The following is a 26709-nucleotide window of genomic DNA, read 5'->3' on the forward strand; positions in this document are numbered from 1 at the left end:
CACTTTGAGGCTGAGAAAGCAAAGATTCATGAGGACTAAAGGCTATCAAAGCTAAGTCCCATATAAAACTCAAGACTACAAGCCCAGTGCTCTTTCTACTCTACACACACTTATTGTGTGAGGAAGTTTGGGGAATATAAAAATAGACTGGTCCCTACCTGAAAGAACTCTGCATTCTAGTTGAGACAGAATACATCCACTGAAAATATAAACAGCATTGACCTTTATCAATAGAAGGGCAGAGTTGTGGTAGCTGTAAATGGAAACTGGGTAGTTTCCAGAAAGGATCAGAATGAAACAGCAGTGCTTAGAAAAGGGACCTTGGTAAGAAAAGTGTGAACTATTCTCTTTCCCTCATACCTCATATCCAATCCACCAGAAAATCCAGATCAGAAGCTCACATCCTTCTCTCCTATCACCCTGCTCTGAGCCACCATATCTTGCCTGGATTATTACAGTAATCTCCTAACTAGGCTCCTTGATTCTCCCTGGTCTGTGAAAAACATAGCAGCCAGAGTAATCAGATCTGAGCACTCCTTTGCCCCAAAGCCTGCAATGGCCGCCCATTTCACTAGGAGGAAAAGCCAAGCCCCTACAACAGCCTAGGAGGCCTCACCTAATCTGGAGCCTCCCCATGTTCCTTTTCTCCGCCCTCTTAATCTACTGACCGTACTGGCCATCTAGACTACCACTTCAGGCCCCTGTACCTGCTGTTCTCTCTGCCAGGAATGCTCTTCCCATGGACATCTCCATGGCAAAGTCCTTCATCTCTTTCAAGTCTTTGCTCAAATGTCACCTCTCCACTGAGGCCTACCTACCATCTTTAACATTACATACAACCCACCAGGCCTCCAGCATTTCCAATACCTTTTCCTGTACAACTTTTATTTTTCATAGCCCATTGCTTTTTAACATACTGTTCATTTACTTCGTTGTAACGTCTACTGCTTACTGTCTGTTTCCTTCCACTAGAATTTAAGTTCCCCAGAGGTAGCGTATCTTTGTCTGTCTTGTTCATTAACAATGCCTGGCACACAATGGGTACTCCACAAATGTTTATTGAATGAACGAAAGAATGACTCCATCAGCAAGAGGGACAAAAATTTTAGAATGCAGTGATTTGTCCAATAAATATTTTTAAGGGCACAGTGAGGAGAGGTAGATGATGAGACAGAACTGTAAAATAATAACCTGAAGTTGCCATCTTAGAAAGCATTTTGTTAGTCTTTCCTTATCTTCTGTTTATTACAGAAAACCATTTTCAGCACAGAAAATACTTTTGAGATTCAGATGTAATTTGAAATTTAAAAATTTAATTTTCTAGTGCTAAGAATTCCACTTTTACAAAATTGGCTGTAATGGAATTTTTACTGCCACAGCCACTGAAAATTCCCTATGAAAATACTCTCTACTTAAATGTACCTTCACTGAGTTGCTTGAAACATTAAGATATACTCTCCCCCTTTCTATTACCTCTGCTTTAGGTTTCCTATCTTCCTCTTCTTGACTGACAGTGCCACCATCTTCTTCAACATCACTTTTTTGCTTCTCTTCTAAGACAGAAGACAAAGTAAAACAACTGAGCAAAATCTTATACTTGTTTTTGGTAACTAGAAAATCAGCATTAGAACACACCTCTAGAGTCTGAAACAATCTTGACAGTAACTTGCTTATAAGGGTTTGAAACGTCGTCTTAGGATGTTGGTTTAAAGCAGATATTTTGGGGTCTACTTCTTACCAAGTTTCTCTTCACCTTCCTCCTCCTCATCTCCCTTTTCCTTTTCCTCTTCCTTTTCTTCTTCATCCTCCTTCATATCTGGTTGAGGAGCATCAGTCTTCTTGTACTCCACAGGACTGGCCTGTTTCTGAAATATTCCCCCAAAGCATGACAGTTTTGTTCACATTTTATGTATTACGTTACCATATAATTACCGAAGGCCCATGAGCAAAGTTCTGTACAAAGGCTATATGCTGGGGTAGATACAAAGAAATGAGTAAGGTGGAATTCCTGCTTGAGAGCTTCCTCTTCAGTGTATGGTTCAAGGTAGAAGGAACAGTAGAAGCAAAGGGGTCAGGCAGGAATGTGCAAGTCTAACTAGTCAAAGGTGACTGAGGTACAGATATGCAGAATAGTGGTGGGGGATAAGGCTGGAAAGGAAGATTGGGGATCAGGTTACAAAACATCTTGAATGCAAGGTGAAGCATAATCCTCATTTAGTAGCAGTAGAGGGCCTAAACAAAATGATCTTTCTTTTGATTGCATCAAAGGCTAAAGAATAAGGCTGTATCAGCCCTACATGTGTTTTGCGGGGGAAGGGAGGGTAGGGATGCTGAGGGAGAAATGGATAATGAGATATCAAAGACTGAATTATAAAGTATATGAATAGAAACAGCTATGCCAGAAGGAAAAGCTAGTTCGTGCCCAGATGGCTCGGTTTTATATCTCTAAGTTGTTTTTTTCTTTTCTTTCAGAAAGCTTCTGCCAAATGTGAAGGAGAGTAATACAGTAGGCTAATACTATTAGAAACCGAGAGGCTAACAATCCTACTTCCATCTGGGCACAATAAATGGCCACTGAAAGTAGTGAACAGGGTTTCAGAAGTCAACACCAAATGTGGCCCAGTCACTACTGAGCTGCTACAAAGAAGAACCTCAGGCAACGTATCTTAGATATTTTTAACAATATAAGAGTGAATCAAAATAAAAAAACAAAACAAAAACAAACCAACAACAACTCATACCTTTCCAGAACAGCAGAAGAGAATGACAAGAAATACGGGCAGAGCTACAGTCAAAACGTAGACCACCCAGAGCCATGGGCGCTCCTCGGCTGCCTCAATCATCTGCCCCACTACACCTGGCTGAAAAACAAGACAGGACTCATTTCAAGTTTTGGCTTTTGACACTAAATATAGGCTGTACTGTCCCACTGTTCAATTACCGCATGGCACTACTCAGGCACCTTTTTCAGAGGATTCAAGCCTAGATGTTCACACAATGTAAAAAGGAAGTAAGAGAAAAACTTCAATTTTCCTGCTCTCTTTATCATCAAGGGGATTTCCCCTTCCTAGGTGTGAAAGCTGGCTTCTTAATCACCTACAAAGGTTTCCTTAACCTCAGGGACCAGTGAATGGAGAATTTCTTGATCTCAATGTCTCTCCAATTCCCATCTTGGCCTTACGACCAATTATTTGAAAATTCCATTTATTGGGTAAACCAAGATTCAGTATTTAAGAGTGCATTAACATATATCCTAAATGGCAAATTTTGTTAAATATCTTTAAAAAAATTTTTTTTAAATTGGAGTATAGTTGATTTACAATGTTGTGTTAGTTTCTGCTGTACAACAAAGTGAGTTAATTATACATATATCCACTCTTTTTAGAGTCTATTCCCATATAGGTCATTACAGAATAGAATTGAATAGAGTTCCCTGTGCAATACAGTAGGTTCTTATTAGATATCTATTTTATACATAGTAGTGTGTATATGTCAATCCCTGTTAAATGTATCTTAACACAGTTTAAAAAAGAAAAAAACCCTACACGTACCACAAATACAGACTCTAAAGCCATTATATTAGCCTAATGAAATCATGTCCAAAGCCCCAGTATTTTGTCTTTAGCAGACAAAGGTCACACTTTCTATCCCAACATCCCCAAATAAGGGAAAAGACAAATCTTGGAAGACAGCTTTTCACAACAGAAGCAATTAGTTACCTGTAATAAAAGACATAAATGCACAAGAAACAAGCAAGCACAAACCTCAGCAGCCCCGTCCGCAGCTTTCTTCAGACCCCATCCATCACTGGCCCAATCGTCAACTACTCTTCGATCACCAGAAATAATAAAGTTGTCAAAAAAAATGTCTGAGGTCATAGACCACAGTTCTAAACCAACAGCACTAAAAGGAGTCATCTTGAAAGGCTCCAGATCTTCAAAGAAATCTGGATTTGGTATTTTCCGGGGTTTCCAGATTCCCTAGAGAAAAATATTTTAAAAAATCATTTCAGATAATGATCACCACAAATTTATGGTGAACCTAAATAAGAATTAAGATGAATTCTGCATTACCTGCGAGTTAAGTGCTGACTTTGTAAAACTTAAGTAACAGGAAGAAAACAATAAATGTTACTGATGCCTCTAAGACATCTGGACTCCAACTACTTTCAATTTCATCCATGACCTTGATCCAAACACCTTGCTCTACCTGGCACATTCCAACAGCCTCCACTCTTATCAACGAACAGCCTCCACTCTTATCAACTAACTGAGTGGGAGCATAAATCAGTACAGACTCCTTCAGTGGTGATTTAAAATGTACACAATCTTCAAACAGATATTTCACCTCAGATAACTACCTAGAGAAACAGTTAACACATATACTCAGACACTTACAAGGAAAATTACTGCAGCAAGGACTCTAAAAGCAAAAATGGCAATTCACCTAAATGGCCATCAACAAAACAGCTAAAGGGCAATTTTTAACTTACCTTATTGACTGCACAAGTACATTTAAAAACAGAAAAGTATATACATAGTGGATACATAGAGATACAGACCTACACCTTACATTTTGAAGTGTGACAAAGTAGAAATTGATGATTTTAAATAATTTGACTAGAACAGAAACAGAAGTGAGACCAGGGTCTGAATTGTTACATGTCCATAGTAAACTTGAAGCTTTAAAATATCACCACCTGTATTACCATCTCATTTGAGCCTCACAGTCTTTTTTTTTTTTTTTTTTCACAGTCTTTTTATAGTTGAAGATACTGAGGTCAAGCAATGAGCTGACTTGTGTTCCCTTACTTGTGGTCAGGGAACCAACGCCCATCATAATCCTCTATCCACCCTACCACAGAGATTGCCAAGTTGGATCCACATGGCAGCAGGGTGCCCAAACCACAAGTTTTCCATTTTTTGTTTGCTTTTAAACACAAGTTACAAAGCAATTATGAAAGTTCTTTCTAGTTTCTAGGTTTACCTTTTCAACACTTAACATATAAGTTCTCTCTCAATTTTGAAGTTTATTTTGTTTTCAATTCAATAGGTTGAATACAGGGGATCAACCTGGCAGCCTCACTACAGACAAAACTTCTATCTGAACACAAAGAGATCTATGAAACCACAGAGAGGTACAAACCTGGTAGTTAGGATTGTCAATCATGGGCGGCTTCCATTTGCCCTTATAATTAGGGTTGTCAATCATAGGTCGCTGCCAGACACCACACCCAGGAGCCGACTCACACTTAGGGTTGGCAATCTGAGGAGCCTCCCATTCTCCATCCATATCTTCATCCCTGTGGAGATACAAACAAACTACAAATGGGTTCTGTGATGCAGGACTGTGAAAAGCTGCCCCAGGGCTTCCCTGAAATCCTGCAGAAATACTTTCACAATGTCGTACTACGGAGCATCATCTTATTTCCACATTTCCAATAGTAAGGGTTTTTCATGACAGATGCGTTTAAAAAAAGAGATGAAAATGTAATCAATTTAGTTTGTTGAGCTCTACACTTAAGTTTGAGCAGTTAGCTGTATTTAAGTATTAACTTTTACTTCAATAAAAAAGCAGGCAATTTCAAAAGTTAACTAAAGTTCATACCAATCCTCTGGCTTCTCTGCATCTGGATCAGGTACATATTCAGGCTCATCATCTAACCAGCCTTCAGGCTTTGTGGCTTCTTCATCTGGAATCTTAGCAGGGGCATCTTCATCCCTTAAACACAAAAGAAAAAGCCAATTACTGACAACATTGGCCAGAGAATCACAATGTGGTCCCACTTTGTGAATCTTAAACAGGGCAATCTAAAAATATGTAGGCCTTACTTAATCAAAATACTTAAAATAGTTCCTCCTAGAAATATCTAAAATCATATACAAGGGCCTAGTATGCAGAATATATAAAGAACTCTTACAACCTAATAATAAAAAGACAACTCAATTTAAAAACCAGCAAAGGATTTGAATAGACATTTCTTCAGACACAGAAATGCCCAATAAGCACATGAAAATATGTTCAACATCATTAGCCATCAGGGAAATGCAAATCAAAACCACAATAAGATACCACTTCATACCCAGTAGGATGGCTATAATAAAAAAACTAACTAAGTATTGGCAAGGATGTGGAGAAAATGAAACCCTCGTACACTGATTGTGAGAAAGCAAAATGGTACAGCCACTTTGGAAAACAGTTTGGCAGTCCCTCAAAAAGTTAAACATCATTACCATATGACCCAGCAATTCCACTCCTAGGAATATACCCAAGAGAAATGAAAATGTATATTCACCCAAAAACCTATACATGAATGTTCATAGCAGCATTATTCATAACCATAGCCAAAAAAGGGAAACACCCTAAATATCAATCAAATAAGGAATGGATAAATAAAATGTGGTATTATCCACAAAATGGAACAGTCTTCAGTCATAAAAAGGAATGAAGTACTGATCCATGCTTCAACATGGATGAGTCTTAAAAACATTATGCTGAGCAAAAGAAGCTAGACACAAAAGACCACATATTATATTATTCTATATCCAGAATGGGCAAATCCAGAGACAGAAGGCAGATTAGTGGTTGCCAGGGGCTGGTGGAAGGGAGAAATAGGGAGTAACTGCTTCATGGGTATGGGCTTCTTTTTGGGTGATAAAAATGTTCTGGAATTAGACAGTGGTGATGGTTGCAGAACACTGCGAACATACTGTAAAACCACTTAACTGTACACTTTAAAGGGTGGATTTTAGCATGTGAATTATGACTCAAACAGTTACTCTTAAAAGTTCATCAAGAAGTACCTAATTTCAAAGCTTTATGCAGTTACTGTTAGAGCCACTTTAGCTGGTAAGCAGAGACATCTTCTATTCCTGGTCAGGATTATGCTTGTTTTTGAACTTTGCTAGTTTAAAATTGTGTGAGAACTTAAACTTGTGTATCATTCAGCTGATCTTTCAAGCTGAACATTCACTTCTCCACCCCCAAAATAAAACAGCTAGTTAAGGAATACAATACTGAACAAGGCTGAGTCCAAATCTAATGTTTACCAAATATACAAATAAACTCACCCATTACACCAGTGCAGCATAAAAGTATCAACTAGAATTTAACTGTGAAACCTAAGAGGATACTTACAAGTGGAAGATCAGTTTTATCACTTCTCTTTGTTCACTTCCTGACATTTCCAAAAGTCACCATACCAGAGTTCAAAGATGGTCACATACAAGAGTACAACCCACCTGTTTTCTTTTCTTACCACTCTCCAATTTGCACCCTATGTAAAAGGCTACTCAATTTCCCTCACACGTGTTAAGCTCACTCCTATTCCTCTACTTTTGCACATGATATTCTCCTTCAACCAGGGAATACCATTTCCCATCTTCACCAGTTAGTTAACTCTTGCCCACTTTCAGTTCTCAATTTGATTTGCCCAACTCCAAGAAACTACTGAAGTTAGGTATACCTGGTGCTCTGGTCACAAGTAACACATATTAGACCATTCACCCCATGCATGCCAACTTCAAGTGCCTGTCTCACAACTAGACTGGGAGTTGTGTAGGCAGCTGGTGTGCTTGTGGTTTTGTATTCCAGTGCCCAACACAGAGCAGAGATCTCATAAGTATTGTTTAAATAGGAAAAAGGTTATTTTTCAAATTAAAATTTAAAATTTTAGGACTCCAGCTTTAAATGTGAATTCACAGAAGCATTGGAAAGGCCAGGCCAAAAGACCCGAGGTTCTGCCACAAACCAACCGTGTCACCACAGGCAAACTCTATCATCAGTTTCAGCATTTGGTGGCTTGTAAAATGGTATGAGGCAGCCCAGATGATCACGATGGCCCTGGTGATCACTAGGTGGTCACTACTATTTTCAGCTATAGTAGTCTACATTTTTCCTAACATTTAGACTGCATCACAGATTATCCAAATTATCAGATTTCAACCACCATTCAATTGTTCAAGCCAAATGGAATGTATGAAATGCTCCACTGCATTCAAAGACAGGTCCCAAAGACTCACCAGTCATCTGGTTTGACAGCATCAGGATCTGGTATTTTTGGTCTTTCATCCCAATCTTCAGGCTTCTGGTCTTCTGGGTCCTCAATTTCACGTGAAGGATTTACAGGAGGAGTCATGTCATTTAACAGATTCCCACTGTTTACAACAGACTGGTCCACTAATATTTCAAAACTATTATCTGGATTCAAGACTGAAAAAATTAAATGCAATTTAAAAAAGTTAATTAGCCACTCATTCCCAAGCTCTCTTTACCACAACACAAACAATCATATTTCTAACAGATAGCAGAGCATGGAGTAAAGACCTTGGGCGTTAGAACATGGTCATAGAGCCTTACGCAAGTTAGCAAGCTTTTTCCTTATCTGTAAGTCGTAAATGTTAGTTCTTCAGGTTTTTAGGAATTAAAACAAATGACAGGTAAAATTTTTACACACCAAAAGATTCCATGTATGAACATGAAAAACATCAAAAAAACCCAAAGGTACATAAACTAATGCAATATTGGTTTGACACAAATGGTTACACACCAGTCAACAGGCAAATAAGTTTATTTATTATAACTGTCCCCCAACAGAAAAGGCCCATTTCCTCATTTTTTGAGTTGGTATTACCACTATGTTGCCAAAATTTCAAATTACACAAAATTTCAATTACATGTGGTTTATTAAACCACGTGTCTACTCAGGTTGTACTTCTGGAATCCAGTGAAGAATGCAAACATAATTTTAAATCCATAAAGGTATCTTAAGTGTGAATTATGCTAAAGCCTGGATCCTACATCTAAATGCCTAATAGGCAACTGACTAGGTCACAGCACATCCAGAATACTATGGAAAATGACAGAGTACTATGCTGCTATCCTCAATGACAATGAAGGTTATCAATGGTATGTACTCTCACAGAAAGATTCTCATGCTTTTGTGAAGAGAAAAAGTGAAATATAGCACACTTAACTTTTAATAAAAATTACATGTGTGTCTATACATATATACATGTTTATTCACATATAGTCAAATACATATCACAGTGTTGATATTTCAGATAATTTTAAATGTCTTCTTTTTGCTTATTTTTTCCTTTTAAATTCCTATGCTGAATATATATTACTTTTGTTATAAAGAAGAAAGGTTATTGCATTCTTTAGGAACAGAGGCATGTCTATATGTGATCTCAAAGCAGCAGGAAAAACTTCATTAAATAAAAAGACCCATTCCAATGTCCAAATGATGAAACTCAACTGTCTAGGTGTTGGAGCATCCAAACAAGTTCAACTAGAAGATACTTTGAAAAAAACTGTACACATATTTCTACTGTATGTCCTATAACTTAACATCCCATCAACAATAAACAAAGGGAGGAAATGAAGGGTGAGGATCAAGCAAAGAAGCTCTTTATGGGACATACAAGCTTATTCTTAAAATTGTTTCAAACCCTAGCTCTCAATTCAACCTAAGGAAGAGATGTTTTAGTGCTGAGAAATTAAGTTCTTCTCACTACTAAGATACTAAGTCAACAGAGATTCTTACTTGCAGCCTTACAATCTTTAAATTAAATGGATGATAAATGTGTAGTGCCATAAAACCCAAAATTTATTAGTAGTTTTTCTTACTTAATGTATAAAGATGTGTTTTCTTATCAGTAAAATAGGTCTTCAGATCTGCATCTGGCCTCTTAGCATGCTTTTCTTCATATACACCCGTTTTGGGGTTTTTGTGGCGAAAGATGAAGTGCAATTTATAGTCCTCTCCACATTTATCTGGACCAAACATAATCGTGTAAGGGGTCTTGTCGTGGAACTGATCCTTCAGAAACAAAAAGGGATTAAGTAACTCAAAAGTGTTGAAAAGCAACCTTTCAAAAGTGTGATATGTCCTCTTATAAAATCCCAAATAGTGTCCTATTAAAGGAAAAGTTTATTCATTTATGAGGTTTGTATAGATACCAGTGAAAAGGAATAACCAGAAATTACTGGAAAATTTTACATGAGAATGTATGAAAGTGCTTAAAAACACAAAATATTGCATATACCTAGATAGTTACTGCTTCTTTCATAAAACAAAGAAATAAGTTTGCTAAAACTAAAAATTACACAGGACAGAAACCAAGGATAAAACAAAACAGCTTTGAAATTTACATTTCAAATAAAAAGCACAGAAATGTCAAAGTCAGTATTTCCAACCTCCAAAATATTTCAACAGCAGGAGAAACGGCCTTATTTTCACAGGTCTTAGAAAATTTTCTTTCCTTTTCTCTTGAGATTCTTAAAAGGTAGCTGTGGGTGGCCACATAAAGAAATAGGAAGTACCTACCAGGTTGAGCTCTGGGGTTTTGGAAAGTAGTTTCACATAGGCACCACCACATTCTATTCCATTTTGGAAATTAACCTCATACCTAATTTCAGAGAGAAAGGCAGAGACCATATGGCATTTGAAAGATCAAATTTCTTAATTTATTTCCCTTTCCCCCACTTTGGTCACATGTTTTATCACAGGTCATATGTGAAGATTCCATTTTCTACTGTTATACTTAACCAATGCCCCAAAATTAAATAAGTAAAAGAAAATTAAATCTTAATGCAGATTCCCAGTAAATACTGTTTGCAAAATCCAGAAGTTCATTTGCTATCAGTAGGAAAAATAGCTGATTTATTTCAAAATAATTTACTGGGCATGAAAAAAATGTTACATTACAGGATGCTTAAATACATCCTAAAATTCCTACTGTAGCATGTAATTATTCTCATAATTTTTTTTTACATAGAGTAATAGTTTTATAATATAATGTCTTCACTCTTCCTAGAAAGGGTCTATCAAGCAAGTGTTTCACTCACTGAACAATGAGAGGCTTGGTATCAAAGATGAAGGGCTTGTTCAGTTTAGCAGAGATAGCATGATGCTTGGCTCGAGACATCAATACAAGTCCTTTATCGCCTGGAAGTTTTGTTTCCTTCATTTCATCTACCTCCCATTTTCCTGCAAGACAACAAAAAAGGTCCCACTCCCTAATTACACCTCTGAAGATCCTGAAATCGTAACAAACAAAACTCCAAGTTGTGCAAATCCATCATACTGATAAATGTTTAACATGTTCCATTTACCTCTGAGAGCTGGTCTATTAATATTAAACACACATAATTGACAAATATTAGGATATGGTTTTTAAAAACCTATAGCACATTCATTCTACCAATGCCTAGAAAAGACCTTCCATTTCCAAAATACAGCACCATGGGTAATAAATTTTCTTTCCATTTTATGGTGTAAAAATAAACATTAAACAGGTCTAACCCTATAAAATATAATGGGACACACAAAGAAAGCAAACTTCCAATGAAAAAATCTTAAAATGTATACATACTCCTTTTAAACTAGTCTTGGGAGATACTATGGAAATACATCAAACCTCAATCTGCTATTATATCTAAATCAAATGCAACTCTCACCATCATATTTGGCAATTTCGTCATCAGTGTCATCTTTCTTGGCTTTGGATAAAATCCACCTGTAATTAAGACATACCCCTAAATTAAGATTCAAATTATAGTTGGCCTGTAAAAAGAAACAATGTAAACAATAATAAAAACAGGAACTATCCAGCTCTTCTTAGCCTACCTAACCACTCTACTTTCAACTTTTAAATGTGTCATTCAAGTAGTGATAATATATTGTACTCAACTCAAAAACCTGTAAGAAAAAGTACCAAACCCATGAAATAATTTCACCTTTTAAGACTCAAGAGAAAACAATTTTCTCAAAGAACAAAACACAGGGTGAAGGGAAAAGAAATGGAAGCAAGAACCACATGTTCTAAAACACTATTTTCCTAAATGGGACAAACATATAAAATAGTTAGACATTTCACTATATAAAATAATATCCAAAAAGGAATACACTATTCCATCATATTTATATGATGTCTGCCTCTAAGATTTTTTTCCCCTAAGAAACACTTACCCTGACAGAGTTCCTCTGTCAAAGCAATCAGCAAAATACACTTCCCCTGTTGGAACTGGAGCTTTGTAGGTGACCTGTGTTAAATATAAAAATGAATTAAGAATTGAAATATTCAGCAACACTCCTTTCTCAGTAGGATCTATTCTCTTGGTTTGCTTTCAAACTTTCATAGCTGGCCCTTGAATTCAATCCATATAACTTATCTTTGGGACAATATAACAAAGGCTGACAGAGAGATCAATAAAAATTTTAGCAAATTTTGCTTTCCCTGTGATAAGGATCCAAAATTTACCTTCATTCTCTGATAATCTCAAGAGGCAAAACGAATAGATTCAAAGACCACTTCAAACCTTTGGAGATGGAGGAGTGCTGGTATCTGCTTTCGGTTTTGAGTCTTCTACCTCTTCAATGACATCATCAAGGTCATCCTCAATGTCAATCACATCATCGTCATGTCCATCATGAGCCTGAACAAGAGCAGTTCCAAGGACCAGTAACACACACAGCAACCACTTCCCTTCCATGATCTAAATATAAAAAAGGGTACAGTTAAATGTATCACCTCCTTTTAAAAATTTTGTAAGACCACTAACCCCTCTCTTATTTAAAATTAAGGCTTTCAAATCAGAACTTTATTGTATTTCATTTTACAGATAAAGAAAGTGAACCCAGAATGATAAAGCAGTTTTCCTAAAATCAGTTAGTTAAAAGATTCAACTTCAATAAAAATTTCAAAATAAAACTCAAACATAAACAGGTGTCCCCATACAGAATATCATGTTGGCTACACAAATTCAGGGTGTTCAGATACAATTTCAAACTAACTTCCTACATTTGTAAAGAGCTCTATAATGGACAAAGCCCCTTTTACAGGTTAGTTCAAATGAGTTAAAACATTACAATGAAGTAACAGAGGAGCTAACTAGCCTCATATTAAACACTTAATTTAGATGCTGCTGCTCTTGTCCAAAGACCATCAAGTGTAGATATGGTTTTAAATTAGTGTTTTAAGGCTCAACAAAAAAATATATTAAACCACGGACCAGCTATCTTTACCTCTTATTTTCTAAGCCTGTAAGTGCCTTATGTATTGTATTAGACTGTCATGAATGGTAGTTGGTCCTTTTCCCAAAACCGCAGATCTAAAGATATAAAAACTGAGCCACATGGATGCACAAAAATATTTGGTAGTAGGTAGTATAGTTTCAATTCTCCAAGACGAAAAGAGTTCTCTCTGGAGATGGATGGAGGTGAAAGCTGCACAACAATGAGAATGTACTTAATGCCACTGAACTTAATAATGGTTAAGATGGTAAGTCTTCTTTTTTATATTTTATTTATTTATTTATTTATTTTTGGCTGTGTTGGGTCTTCGTTTCTGTGCGAGGGCTTTCTCCAGTTGCAGCGAGCGGGGGCCACTCTTCATCGCAGTGCGCGGGCCTCTCACTGTCGTGGCCTCTCCCGTTGCGGAGCACAGGCTCCAGACGCGCAGGCTCAGTAGTTGTGGCTCACGGGCTTAGTTGCTCCGCGGCATGTGGGATCTTCCCAGATCAGGGCTCGAACCCGTGTACCCGTGTCCCCTGCATTGGCAGGTGGATTCTTAACCACTGCAGCACCAGGGAAGCCCCGATGGTAAGTCTTATGATAAGCATTTTTACTACAATAAAAAAGATTTTAGGGGCTTCCCTGGTGGCGCAGTGGTTAAGAATCTGCCTGCCAATGCAGGGGACATGGGTTTGAGCCCTGGTCTAGGAAGATCCCACATGCCGCGGAGCAACTAAGCCTGTGCGCCACAACTACTGAGCCTGCACTCTAGAGCCCATGAGCCACAACTACTGAGCCTGTGTGCCACAACTACTGAAGCCCACGCGCCTAGAGCCCGTGTTCTGCAACAAGAGAAGCCACTGCAATGAGAAGCCCATGCACCACAACGAAGAGTAGCCCCTGCTTGCCGCAACTAGAGAAAGCCCGCGCGCAGCAACGAAGACCCAACACAGCCAAAAATAAATAAATAAAATAAATAAATTTTTAAAAAAATTTTAAAAAGAAAATAGCTTAATTTTTTTTTTTTGGTGTCTTGTAAATCAACTTATTCCAATGCTGAATTTGATGCCTAATTCCTTATAAACTCTATAATCCTTTAAAGTGAGTAACAATATGTAGAACTAGATTTTCACATATCATTTGGTGGTATTTCTTTTATTTACATATCTTGGGTACTGTTTTCACAAAATGAAAGAAGGTAAAGTTCACTGGATTCCTAAATGCTTAGCATTTAGGCAGTGCAGAAAGTAAAAGTGCTAAAAAAAAAAGTGCTAAATAAAATCACTGATAACATTTCCTAGGACTGGTATTAGTTTTTAGGAGAAACTCTCAATGTCAACATTCTGCTCTAGTTTCTAATATATTAGGAATATCAGTAATTTCATTTATTCACTGGAAAGGCCTCTATTCTCTACTATCAAAATAATATACAATGGCACAGCAACATTGCTTTGATTTACAACTACAAGGGATTCTCTAAAACTAAACAGGTTGATTCAACACTTTCATCTAAATCAACTCTATACAACTCCCAAGTCCTCACAGAAACAATGCTATAAATGGTAGCTGGGTTCCCAGGGATAAGCTACAAAACCAAATTAGCCCAAAACATAGCTAAAACAATATAATGCATACAATTGTTAAAACTTTTTAAAAGACAAAATGTGGTAAGCCTAGTAGTAATTAAATGAAGCACAAAACCAGTGGATTAATCCAGACTAAGTACTGATGCTGGAACACCGCTGCTCAAGGAAAAGCTAATCAGGGAGATGAGCTAACTACTTACCTTTTAAAAAGGTAAGACTGATTTTTTTTTCTCAATAATTTTTAATTTGTTGATATATTGCTGTTGTGGGCTTAACTGTGCCCCCCTCCCCCAATTCACATGTTGAAGCCCTAACTCCCAATGTAATATTTGGAGATAGGACCTTTAGGGAAGTAATAAAGGTTAAAAGAGGTCATAAGGCTGGGGCCCTAATCTGATAGGCCTGGAATCTATATAAGATGAAGACAACCAGGAGTCCGTGTGCACAGAGGTAATAAGTCCATGTGAGAGGACACAACAAGATGGTGGCCCTCTGTAAGCCGAGGAGAAAGTCCACACCAGAAACCAACTCTGCCAATGCCCTGATCATGGACTTCCAGACTCCAGACTCTGAGAAAATAAATTTCTGTTGTTTAAGCTACCCAGCCTGTGGTACTGTTACGGCAGTCCAAGCAGACTAATACAACTGTCCTTAGGTTAAGCATAATTTTATATAAGGCAGTGCTTCTCAAACTTGAGCATGCATCAGGGGGCTTTTTAAAACAAATCACGGGCTTCCCTGGTGGCGCAGTGGTTAAGAATCTGCCTGCTGGGGGTGGGGTAGTGGGGGTGGTGGTGGTGGGATGAATTGGGAGATTGGGATTGACATATATACACTAATATGTATAAAATGGATAACTAATAAGAACCTGCTGTATAAAAAAATAAATAAAATTCAAAAAAAAAAATCCGCCTGCCAATGCAGGGGACACGGGTTTGAGCCTTGGTCCAGGAAGATCCCACGTGCCGTGGAGCAACTAAGCCTGTGCGCCACAACTACTGAGCCTGTGCCCTAGAGCCCGCGAGTCACAACTACTGAGCCAGCATACCACAACTACTGAAGCTTGTGCGCCTAGAGCCCTTGCTCCGCAACAAGAGAAGCCACCGCAATGAGAAGCCTGTGCACTGCAACGAAGAGTAGCCCCCGCTCGCTACAACTAGAGAAAGCCTGCACGCAGCGACAAAGACCCAACACCACCAAAAATAAATACAATAAATAAATTTATTTTAAAAATTAAAAATAAATTTAAAAAATTGCTGATTCAGTAGATGTGGGCTGGGACTTCACATTTCTAACAAGTTCCAGGGGATGCAAAGGCTGCTAGCTCAGGAATCACACTTTGAGAACCAATGATTAGGGTTTATGAATAATCAATTTGTGCTTTGTTTTCCAGTTAATAAAAGCACTTTCACATAGGCACACTGTTTCGCATAAACCTCCCTTGAGGTATTACTCTCATTTTACTTTACATATTAATAACTAAGACTTAGTAAAATGAAAATAACCCAATCATTTACTCATTATCACAACCAAAAAGAGTCAAAGAATTCATATCCCATATTTCTATTACGCTAGACAAAATGTAGTTGAATACTGAAGAGGTGTGACAGAGACAGGACAGGAAGACTAGTCAGTAAGGGTACTAAAGGGAGTGGTCTGGAATAGGGGATTCAGGTAGGGTTTAGTGAGGGAAAGTGCAACTGCAGAACAGCTAGCCCTGGTTGGTGGACCAAAGATCCTGGGAAAGGAGGCATCTGTGTGGGGGAGGCAGAATGACCCAATGAAAGGAAAACAGTTTTCAGGTAGCAGAAGGCTACCATCCCTGTCAGGAACAACAAAGGGATAGGGAGTCTCCAGCAAACTTCAGGAAATGCACTTCTCTCCACCACCATTTCCCCTACACCCTGAGTTGCAGGACCCAGTTTTTCAGAAGTCTAAGGCACATATCTGTTAACTTTCGCATTATCCAGAGGGTTGTTAAAGCTGTGGAGGAACCATTACTGCCAAACCATGGTAAACCGATTCTCATAGCTGTGCACTGATGATCCTAAGCCACTGCTAGTTTTACATATGCTATTTCAACATTTGTAATTTGCCAATACTCCCGAGAAACCGCTACAGCAAACAGGTCTAGTTCCAAGAGCCACTATGAAGCCAGCCCAAACATTTCAAGTTTTGTTGAAGACCTGGTCATACTTAAAATAATTCAAGACAATATATTTTAAGGTGATCTTAATTCTCTGCTTCATTAATGAAAATCCAATATTACCAAGAAACAAAATCCGCCCTCATTTCAATCCTCTTACCCACACTCCTTATATCAAATGGAGTCCAAAAAGAATGTTGCGCTATTACACTTTCTAGATGAAAACATAGGAGAAATTTTAAGTGATCTTGGGCTTGACGATGAGTTTTCAATACAACATCAAAAGCAAGGTACATTATTTGCACAGTATATCTTTTCCAACTCTTTTACTTTCAACCTTTTTGTACCATTGTTTTTTTTAATAAATTTTTAAAAATTAAAAAAAAGCAAGATACGTGAAAGAAAAAATTAGTTAAATTGAACTTTATTAAAATTTAAAACTTCAACTCTATGAAAGAAACGTAAGAGAATTAAAAAACAAAACAAGGTAGGAAAAAATATTTGCAAAATACATATCTAATAATGAACTGGTTTCCAAAATGTACAAAGAACACAACTCAACAATAAGAAAACAGGGACTTCCCTGGTGGTCCAGCGGTTAAGACTCCGCGCTCCCGGACTTCCCTGGTGGCGCAGTGGTTAAGGATCCGCCTGCCAATGCAGGGGACACAGGTTTGAGCCCTGGTCCGGGAAGATCCCACATGCCGCAGAGCAACTAAGCCAGTGCGCCACAACTACTGAGCCTGCACTCTAGAGCCCGCAAGCCACAAATACTGAAGCCCACACACTTAGAGCCCGTGCTCCTCAACAAGAGAAGCTACCGCAAAGAGAAGGCCGTGCGCCACAACAAAGAGTAGCCCCCCACTCACTGCAACTAGAGAAAGCCCACGTGCAGTAACAAAGATCCAACCCAGCCAAAAAAAAAAAAAAAAAAAAGACCCCGTGCTCCCAACGCAGGGGGCCCGGGTTTGATCCCTGGTCAGGGGACTAGATCCCACACACCACAACTAGGAGTCCGCATGCCGCAACTAAAGATCCCACATGCCGCAACTAAAGATCCCGCATGTCACAACTAAGACCCAGCACAGCCAAATAAATTAAAAAATAAATATTTTTTAAACATCAGAAAACCCAATTATAAAATGGGCAAAAGATCTGAACAGACACCTCACCAAAGAAGATATTCAGATGGCATATGAAAAGATCAAACATCATTTGCCATTAAGTAACTGCAAATTAAAACAACGAGGGCCTTCCCTGGTGGTGCAGCGGTTAAGAGTTTGCCTGCCCATGCAGGGGACAGGGGTTCAATCCCTGGTCCAGGAAGATCCCACATCCTGCAGAGCAACTAAGCCCATGCACCACAACTACTGAGCCTGTGCTCTAGAGCCCTTGAGCCACAGCTACTGAGCCCGCGAGCCTAGAGCCCGTGCTCTGCAACAAGAGAAGCCACCGCAATGAGAAGCCCGCACACCGCAACGAAGAATAACCCCCACTCGCAACGAAGACCCAACACAGCCAAAGATAAATAAATTTAAAAAAATAAATAAAATAAAACAAAACAATGAGATACTAATATACACCTATTAGCATGGCTAAGATTAAAAAAACTGGCAAGGATGTGAAGTAACGGCAACTCTCATTTCACTGCTGGTGAAAATCCAAAATAGTACAGCCACTCTGGAACATAGTTTGGCAATTTCTTACAAAGCTAACTATAGACTTACCACAGGATTCAGCAATCATGCTCACAGGTACTCGCCCAACTGATCTGAAAGCTTACGAATGCACAAAAACTCGCACTCGCAATTAGCAGCTTTATCCATAAGCACCCAAAACTTGAAGAAACCAAAATGTTCTTCAGTAGGGGAATGAATAAACAAACTGTAGTACACCCATACGATGGAACATTGTTCAGAAATTAAAAGATGAGCTATCTAAAATGAATCACTTTGCCATACAGCAGAAATTAACACAACATTGTAAATAAACTATAAACTATACTTCAATTAAAAAAAAAAAGAGCTATCAAGCCAAAAAAAGACTTGGATGAATCTTTAATGCCTACTGCTAACTGAAAGAAGTCAGTCTGAAAAGGCGACATGCTATAGAATTCCAATTAGATCACATTCTGAAAAAGGCAAAACTCTAGATACCAAAAACAAAAAAAAAAAGTCAGTGGTTGTCAGAGGTTCAGGGGAGGGGGTCAGGTTGAATAGATAAGCACAGGGGACTTTCTTAGGCAGTGAAACCATTCTATATGATGCTATAATTATGGATACATGACACTATCCATCTTTCAAATCCCATAAAAAACTTTATAGCACAAAGAATGAATCTTCATGTATGAAAAAAAATTTTTTTAAATATGTTTTTTTAAACTTATTTTATTTATTTATTTATTTATTTTTGGCTACATTGGGTCTTCGTTGCTGCGTGCAGGCTTTCTCTAGTTGCAGCGAGGGAGGTTACTCTTTGTTGCAGTGCGCAGGCTTCTCACTGTGGTGGCTTCTCTTGTGTGGAGCGTGGGCCCTAGGTGTGCGGGCTTCAGTAGTTGTGGCTTGCGGGCTCTAGAGCACAGGCTCAGCAGTTGTGGCACACGGGCTTAGTTGCTCCGTGGCATGTGGGATTTTCCCAGACCAGGGCTCGAACCTGTGTCCCCTGCATTGGCAGGTGGATCCTTAACCACTGCGCCACCAGGGAAGCCCCATGTATGAAAATTTTAAAAAATCATTGAAGAGGTTGAGTGATCCAAGGATAGCACACAGGATGTGACAAAACAATCTAACTGTATTACAAATATACAAAACAACCTCACTGAACGGGGTGGAGGGAAAAGATGTTAACCTAAGTAACGCAGGAAAGTGAGTGGAGTCTGTAAAACCAGACTGTACAAAAGCACTGTTCAAGTTGAGTAAGTTGTTTCACATGAATACACAGGTTAACAATTCGGATACTGCTATATATGTATATCAGAATTGAACAACTAAATAAATGGATTGTGGGAGCGACTTTCAGTGTTGGGTGTGTGAATTTTACAGATAAGCAAGGGAAAGAGACTAAAATAATCCTCATTGTAATGGGCGAGAGAGACTATAGTATGAATTCATGTTTATCTTAATATACAGAGGGTTACACAGAGAAGTATTTATAGATATGTGCATATATACCAGTTAGTATACACATATATATTTCCTTGCTCTGTCAGCTAAGAGGGCATACAAGAAACTGCTACACCCCAGTAGCAATAAATACACCTAGTAGCAAGGATCTTGGTTTCCAATATCATCTCCAATACAAGGAAACAGTGTTCCTTGGCTGATTCTAGGATTAGGCAGGAAATATACAAGACGAGCCTGGAGCATCTTGTAGTGCCAGAAAGGGAAGTGTTCAAAACAAAAACAAAACACCCACAGTGATGGGGGCTATGTCAAAGGAACACAAGACAAAGCAATGGCCAAAGCTGGAACAATACAAGCAACAAAGTAAGTGGTACTGGATTATACCTCAAAGTATAAAATAAATGCCCATGAATCTATACAATACAAATATATTACTGAGTAAATAAATAAATGAGGAAGAGACAAATTTCCCATGAAGAAATATTCCAAGTAACGGATGTAGATACTCCACTGTCAAGGAGGTGGAACATAACCCCCCCACTCCTTACGTGTGAGCTACACATAGTGATATTGATATCCTTCCAAAGAGCACAGTATGGAAAGGGGGAAAAACAAGAACTTTACAGTGGAGAAACCTAGCAAACACTACCTCAGCCAGGTGATCAAGGTCAACATCCAAAGTAATAGGTCATGTTGATAGTATGTACCCTTGATACAATGTGATGAAAACAGTACTTTAACCTCTGTGGTCTTCTTCCCAAAAATCCATATTCCCTCTCATCATGAGAAAAATATCAAAGAAATCCCAATAGAGGGACATACTACAAAATAATCTGACCAGTAGTCCTCAAAATATGTCAAGGTCATCAAAAAACAAAGAAAATCTAAAAAACTGTCACAGCCAAGAGGAGCTTAAGGAGACATGATGACTAAATGTAATGTGGTATCATGGAACAGAAAAAGGGCAGCAAGTAAAAACAAAGGAAATCTGAATTAAATATGGGCTTTAGTTGGTAATTATCAATATTGGTTCATTAATTATAATAAATGTACTATACTAATGTTAAGTTGTTAATAATGGCAGAAACTGGGTATGGGTTATATGGGAATACTCTGTACTATCTTTATAATCTTCTTGTAGATCCAAAACTATTCTGTAAAAATTAGTTTATTTTTTTTTTAAAAGATGTTCCATTATTATGCACCAAATGTGATTGATTTGCCAAAAACCAGTTACTGGCATAATCAGGATCAGAGGCCAAGTTTCCTGTCTCCCAATACCTTACTTGGTAATTCTATACTGCTTTTGTCTTAGAAACACAAAATGATTTTTCACATTTTAGTGTCTAAAAAGATTTCAGAAGCTTTTTTCTCCCTTTAAAACCCTTCATTTGAGGACTTCCTTGGTGGCACATTGGTTAAGACTCCATGCTCCCAATGCAGGGGGCCCAGGTTCGATCCCTGGTCAGGGAACTAGATCCCACATGCATGCCACAACTAAGAGTTCGCATGCCACAACTAAGGAGCCCACCTGCTGCACATAAGACCCGGCACAACCAAATAAAAATAAATTAATATTAAAAAACAAACAAACAAACCTCTTCATTTGTCTTAACATTTACAGACTCCTAAGCAGGGAGCGTATTTCTCTGTTGTCACCCACTATTTCTAAGATTATCAATAGGAAATACGTAACAAGTAGCTCAACAACAAACCAATAATGCTTTTAAAAAACAAAGAGCACATCTCCCCCACCCCCAACTTGCCCAAGGCCACAGAGCAAGTGATTCCTAGATCCAGAGTGCTCAGGAATAAAAGTGAATAAAGAAATTAGGTACCTTTAAACCGAGTAACTTTCCAGCAGTAAATAAACATTTACCACATTTTCTAAGTCCCTTCTACTTCACAGTTCATGCTCACTAAGCTACATTAGCTCTTCTAGTACAAGATTTCTCATATTCCTGAATGCCATTATAGCAGTTTCTCCCATACTTTTACTTTCTACTTGAAAGCCATCATTTTCTTGGTGCACTTCATTTCCTGGTTTTCTTCCAAGAGCCATTTTCTCGCTCTAATTTTTTTATCACTGCAAGACTGTTACTCTACAGCAGTGCCCCTTTGAGCTAAGGTGCAAATGCTGGGTGGATGTCTAACTCATGACTAAGCTACTTAGTGCCACAAACTGTCTCACAGTAGGCCCATTTAAATTCCTGTCTTGGCCAAATTACAAATTACTTACAGGCATAGACCTCCAGGAGAGCCAGCAATTAAAAATCAAAACCACGAACAAGAAAATCTTTTAATATTTATGAGTCTACTGAAGTGAACTTTCCTTAAAAATACCCTTAAGTTATATGTAAATGTGAGTTTTGTGTGGCTTTATCTTACAATATCCCTTAACTAGAGCAAAGGCTAAGTCAATAAAACCAATACTATGAGGGCCAACACTATACAGTCCAAGTTCTGATTTCTGTTGATCCACAACTTGATCTACAAATACAACTTACAATTTCTAGGTTCTAGAGAAGTGAACAGACTGCACTTCCTTCAAATACTCATCAATAAATCTCTCAACTGGATTTATTTTTTTTGGCCCCACTGCACAGCTTGCAGGACCTCTGTTCCCCCACCAGGGATCGAACCCAGGCCCCAGCAGTGAAAGCGGCGAGTCCTAACCACTGGACCACCAGTGAATTCTCGCAACTGGACTTTTAATAAATGCTGGGTGGCAGAGTTCAAGACTGTTTTCTGGAAGTCACGACTAAACTGTCGGAATTCTGCGATACAAAGGGTTAAAGCAGAATATATCTGATGCCCATCTGAAAACCCAGCACATGTCAGAAACTAAATGAATGTTTGCTGATAGTGGTCAATTCCATGAGTGTCAACTAGTTACCAAGGATTTAAAAAAAAAAAAGTCTCTAACCTTAAGGATCGATCTATATAGGGTGTCCTTAAAGTCTGGAAACATTGGGCTTCCCTGGTGGTGCAGTGGTTGAGAATCTGCCTGCCAATGCAGGGGACACGGGTTGGAGCCCTGGTCTGGGAAGATCCCACGTGCCGCGGAGCAGCTGGGCCCGTGAGCCACAATTACTGAGCCTGCGTGTCTGGAGCCTGTGCTCCGCAACAAGAGAGGCCACGATAGTGAGAAGCCCGCGCACCGTGATGAAGAGTGGCCTCCGCTTGCCACAACTACAGAAAGCCCTCGCACAGAAACGAAGACCCAACATAGACATAAATAAATACTTAAAAAAAAAATCTATTAAAAAAAAGTCTGGAGGGCTTCCCTGGTGGCGCAGTGGTTGGGAATCTGCCTGCCAATGCAGGGGACACGGGTTCGGGCCCTGGTCTGGGAAGATCCCACATGCCGCAGAGCAACTAGGCCCGTGAGCCACAATTGCTGAGCCTGCGCGTCTAGAGCCTGTGCTCCGCAACGGGAGAGGCCACGATGGTGAGAGGCCCGCGCACCGCGATGAAGAGTGGCCCCGACTTGCCACAACTAGAGAAAAGCCCTCGCACAGAAACGAAGACCCAACACACCCAAAAAATAAATAAATAAGTAAATTCATTAAAAAAAAAAAAAAAAGTCTGGAAACATAAAAAGTATTTGCCCATGTTTTCAGAGTTTATGAATATTCTGTAGTATTAGTTCTATTAATCAAATGTTGGGGGTTTTGGGAGGATAATATCAAAATAAACTCATAACCTTTTATCTAACTAAGAAAAAAATGCACATAGGTATATTAGTACCACTTAACGCTCTAGCTTGAGTATTTTCCTTCTATTAAAAAAGTGTCAAAAAAGTAAAAATTTCAAAAATGAATTAGTGTCATGATAAAATTGCACATAACTATGTACACACAAGGGCATATAAAACCTGGAGAAATCTGAATAAGGTCTGTAGACTGTACCAGTGCAATTTTTTCCTAGTTTTGATATTTTACAATAGTTACCTATCTATACTACTATTGGGGGAAGCTAGGTGATGGGCACAAGAGACCTCTCTGTACTATTTTGCAACTTTCTGCAGGCCTATAATTATTTCAAAATTAAAAGCTTCTTTTAAAAAATGTATTACTGGATCAGTATAGATGGTTCTTTAGACTTGATCAAAGTTGTCTAGAAACCAGCTTTAAATTCTAAAGCATAGAAGTACAAAGGAAGACTCAGAAATGAGTTGGATTAGAAATGTGAACCTCTTACTCCCTTCCTTCCAGTTAATAAGTGTTTTGTTTTTAATAATAAAATATAATTATCAACCTATATCCAAGTCAGAGAAGCTCTACCCCCTGGGATCACATAGACAAATGTACACAAAGCCAAGAAAACAGGAACTAAACATATGCACATTTGTAATATACATTTATAAATAATATAAATGACTTCTGACTTGCTTCTCAGTTTGCCAAGGACAGAGCAAAAAGCCCAGTTCTCAAAATCTGAGTCAGGATTCTTCAAGAGAAACTAATCTACTCACCTTTAATGTTTCAGTTCACTCTTTCAACTTTTCAAAGAGTGAATTTGTCTTGAATTCTAGAGATGGAAGTTTTCTATTTTAAAAACTGATGATTCAGAAAATGAACTCCTTATACAAAAGGCAGTATGGTGTATGTGATGGTGTGAACTGTCAAGTCAGAGAAAGCTGGGTTCTAGACTTTCCTGATCCTCTTTGTGGCCTTGGTCAGCTTATTGAATTTCCACGAGTCTTTTTTCCCTATTTTATAATGTAGCTAGTAGTATTAGTGGCTCAAAGGCTTGCTGTGAAAATATAAAAAGATAATACAAAGTCTATCAGAGTCCAGTACCTCATAGGAGTTCCCAAATGGTTTGTTCTTTGACACAAAATTAGTACAACCACAGTGAATATACATTTTCAATTCCCAGAATGGGCCAAAAGGTGTAACTGTGCCTGTACACCTCCTGTATTTCAACAAAGCTGAATGATTTTATGTAACAAGAAAAACTAGCTTTCCTCTGATTATATTCTATGATTTCGTCTTTAACTCTTCCTTGCAACGGGTGTATATACAATTATAGCATTTGGACAGGGAAGTATCCCTGTTTATCTGTGATTTTCTTTTTTCCTGCTCTGCCACCAATTTTCTTTATGAATTCTCCCAAATTTAACTTATTTTTGGTTAATAATTCTGTTCTCAGCACACATTCTAAAAACACTCCATATTATTTTACTATACACATTCAATAATGTACAAGACTTCAACTGAACACAAAATATTCTCTTTAACGGAAACAGACACATTCTGCATTGAATTTTAACAAATCCAAAATTGATCAACTTTAGGAATGGGCAAATACTAAAGAAATATTACATTTGTCACCTCTCATTGGCAGAATCTTTATGCTCAGTAAGGGTCCATTCAGAAAGAAAAATCTTTAAAACAAAGGGAGGCTCAAATTATTTTTAAATTAAATTTAAACTTTAATATTTTCAAGTTAGTCTAGTTTTGCATCTATTTTCTTAAAAGATACCGGTCTACGGTTTTATGAAGTCTTTGTCTGGTTTTGGTATCAGGGTAATATTGGCCTCATAGAATGAGTTGGAAAGTGTTCTCTCTTGTATTTTTGGAAGAGTTTGTGAAGGACTAGTGTTAATTCTTCCCTAAGTATTTGGTAGAATTCACCAGTGAAGCCATTTGGTTCTGGGCTTTTCTTTGTGAGACTTTGTTCCTTAAAAGTAGTTAGGAAATTTCACCTCTAATTCCTTTAATCCATGAGAAATTAGAAAGAGGAACAGAAGGAATCCCACAGAAGGGATTATTTGTCTCTTAAGAGGGCTGAAGAAGTTCCTTTCTATTCCTAGTTTATTGAGTGCTTCTATCATGAAAGGGTGTTGCACTTTATCAACTGCAATGATCATGCGGTTTTTGTCCTTTATTAATGCAGTATATTACATTCTTTATTATAGTTTGGTGAACCAACCTTACATTTCTGGGATAAATCCCACTTGGTGGTGGTGTATAATTTTTTTTTTTTAATTTTTAAATTTTATTTATTTACTTTTGGCTGCATTGGGTCTTCGTTGCTGCACGCGGGCTTTCTCTAGTTGCAGCAAGTGGAGGCTACTCTTGGTTGCAGTGCGCAGGCTTCTCATTGCAGTGGCTTCTCGTTGCAGAGCACAGGCTCTAGGTGCTCGGGCTTCAGCAGTTGTGGCGCACGGGCTTAGTTGCTCCGCGGCATGTGGGATCCTCCCAGACCAGGGCTCAAACCCGTGTCCCCTGCATTGGCAGGCAGATTCTTAACCACTGCGCCACCAGGGAAGCCCTATAATTCTATGTGTTGCTGGATCCCATTTGCTAGCATTTTGAGGATTTTTGCATCTATTTTCTTAAGGGATACTGTTCTATGTTTTTCTTTTCCTGTGAAGTCTGTCTGGTTTTGGTATCATGGTAAGATTGGCTTCATAGAATGAGTTGGGAAGTGTTCCCTCTTCTATTTTTTAGAAGAGTTTGTGAAGGATTGGTGTTAAAACCATTTGGTTCGGGGCTTTCCTTTGTGGAATTTTACCTCTTAAAAGTAGTTAGGAAATTTCACCTCTAATTCCTTTAATCCATGAGAAATTAGAAAGAAGAACAGGAGAAGTGACCTAGCTGGTGTTCTAGGTTTCCGGGGGGGAATTTTTTTTTTTTTTTGGCCACGCCGCACAGCTTGTGGGATCTTAGTTCCCCAACCAGGGATCGAACCCCGGCCTCCTGCAGTGGAAGCGCTGAGTCCTAACCACTGGACTGCCAGGGAATTCCCAAAAGTGATTTTTTTAAAAAGGCAGTGTGTAATAAAAAATTAGGCAGTCTTTCTTTCATGTAGGCTATCCATTCATCT

At 38.4% G+C, this 26709-nt stretch overlaps 1 protein-coding gene across 1 annotated transcript in view; it reads right to left on the reverse strand.

Moving 5' to 3' along the window:
• CANX (calnexin) overlaps positions 1-26709 on the reverse strand; it is a 32631-nt gene that overhangs the window by 2654 nt on the left and 3268 nt on the right. The window contains exons 2-14 of the mRNA XM_036845672.1: positions 12325-12501; positions 11975-12048; positions 11464-11522; positions 10852-10993; positions 10331-10412; positions 9631-9823; positions 8022-8211; positions 5608-5721; positions 5146-5302; positions 3765-3980; positions 2742-2861; positions 1739-1865; positions 1474-1553 (exon numbers count right to left, since the gene is read on the reverse strand). Of these exons, the coding sequence (XP_036701567.1) occupies positions 1474-1553; positions 1739-1865; positions 2742-2861; positions 3765-3980; positions 5146-5302; positions 5608-5721; positions 8022-8211; positions 9631-9823; positions 10331-10412; positions 10852-10993; positions 11464-11522; positions 11975-12048; positions 12325-12498 (1728 nt within the window). The 5' untranslated portion in view covers positions 12499-12501. The remainder of the gene's footprint in view (positions 1-1473; positions 1554-1738; positions 1866-2741; positions 2862-3764; positions 3981-5145; positions 5303-5607; positions 5722-8021; positions 8212-9630; positions 9824-10330; positions 10413-10851; positions 10994-11463; positions 11523-11974; positions 12049-12324; positions 12502-26709) is intronic.

Source organism: Balaenoptera musculus, chromosome 3 (assembly GCF_009873245.2).
Source record: "Balaenoptera musculus isolate JJ_BM4_2016_0621 chromosome 3, mBalMus1.pri.v3, whole genome shotgun sequence".
In the NCBI taxonomy this organism is placed as follows: Eukaryota; Metazoa; Chordata; class Mammalia; order Artiodactyla; family Balaenopteridae; genus Balaenoptera; species Balaenoptera musculus.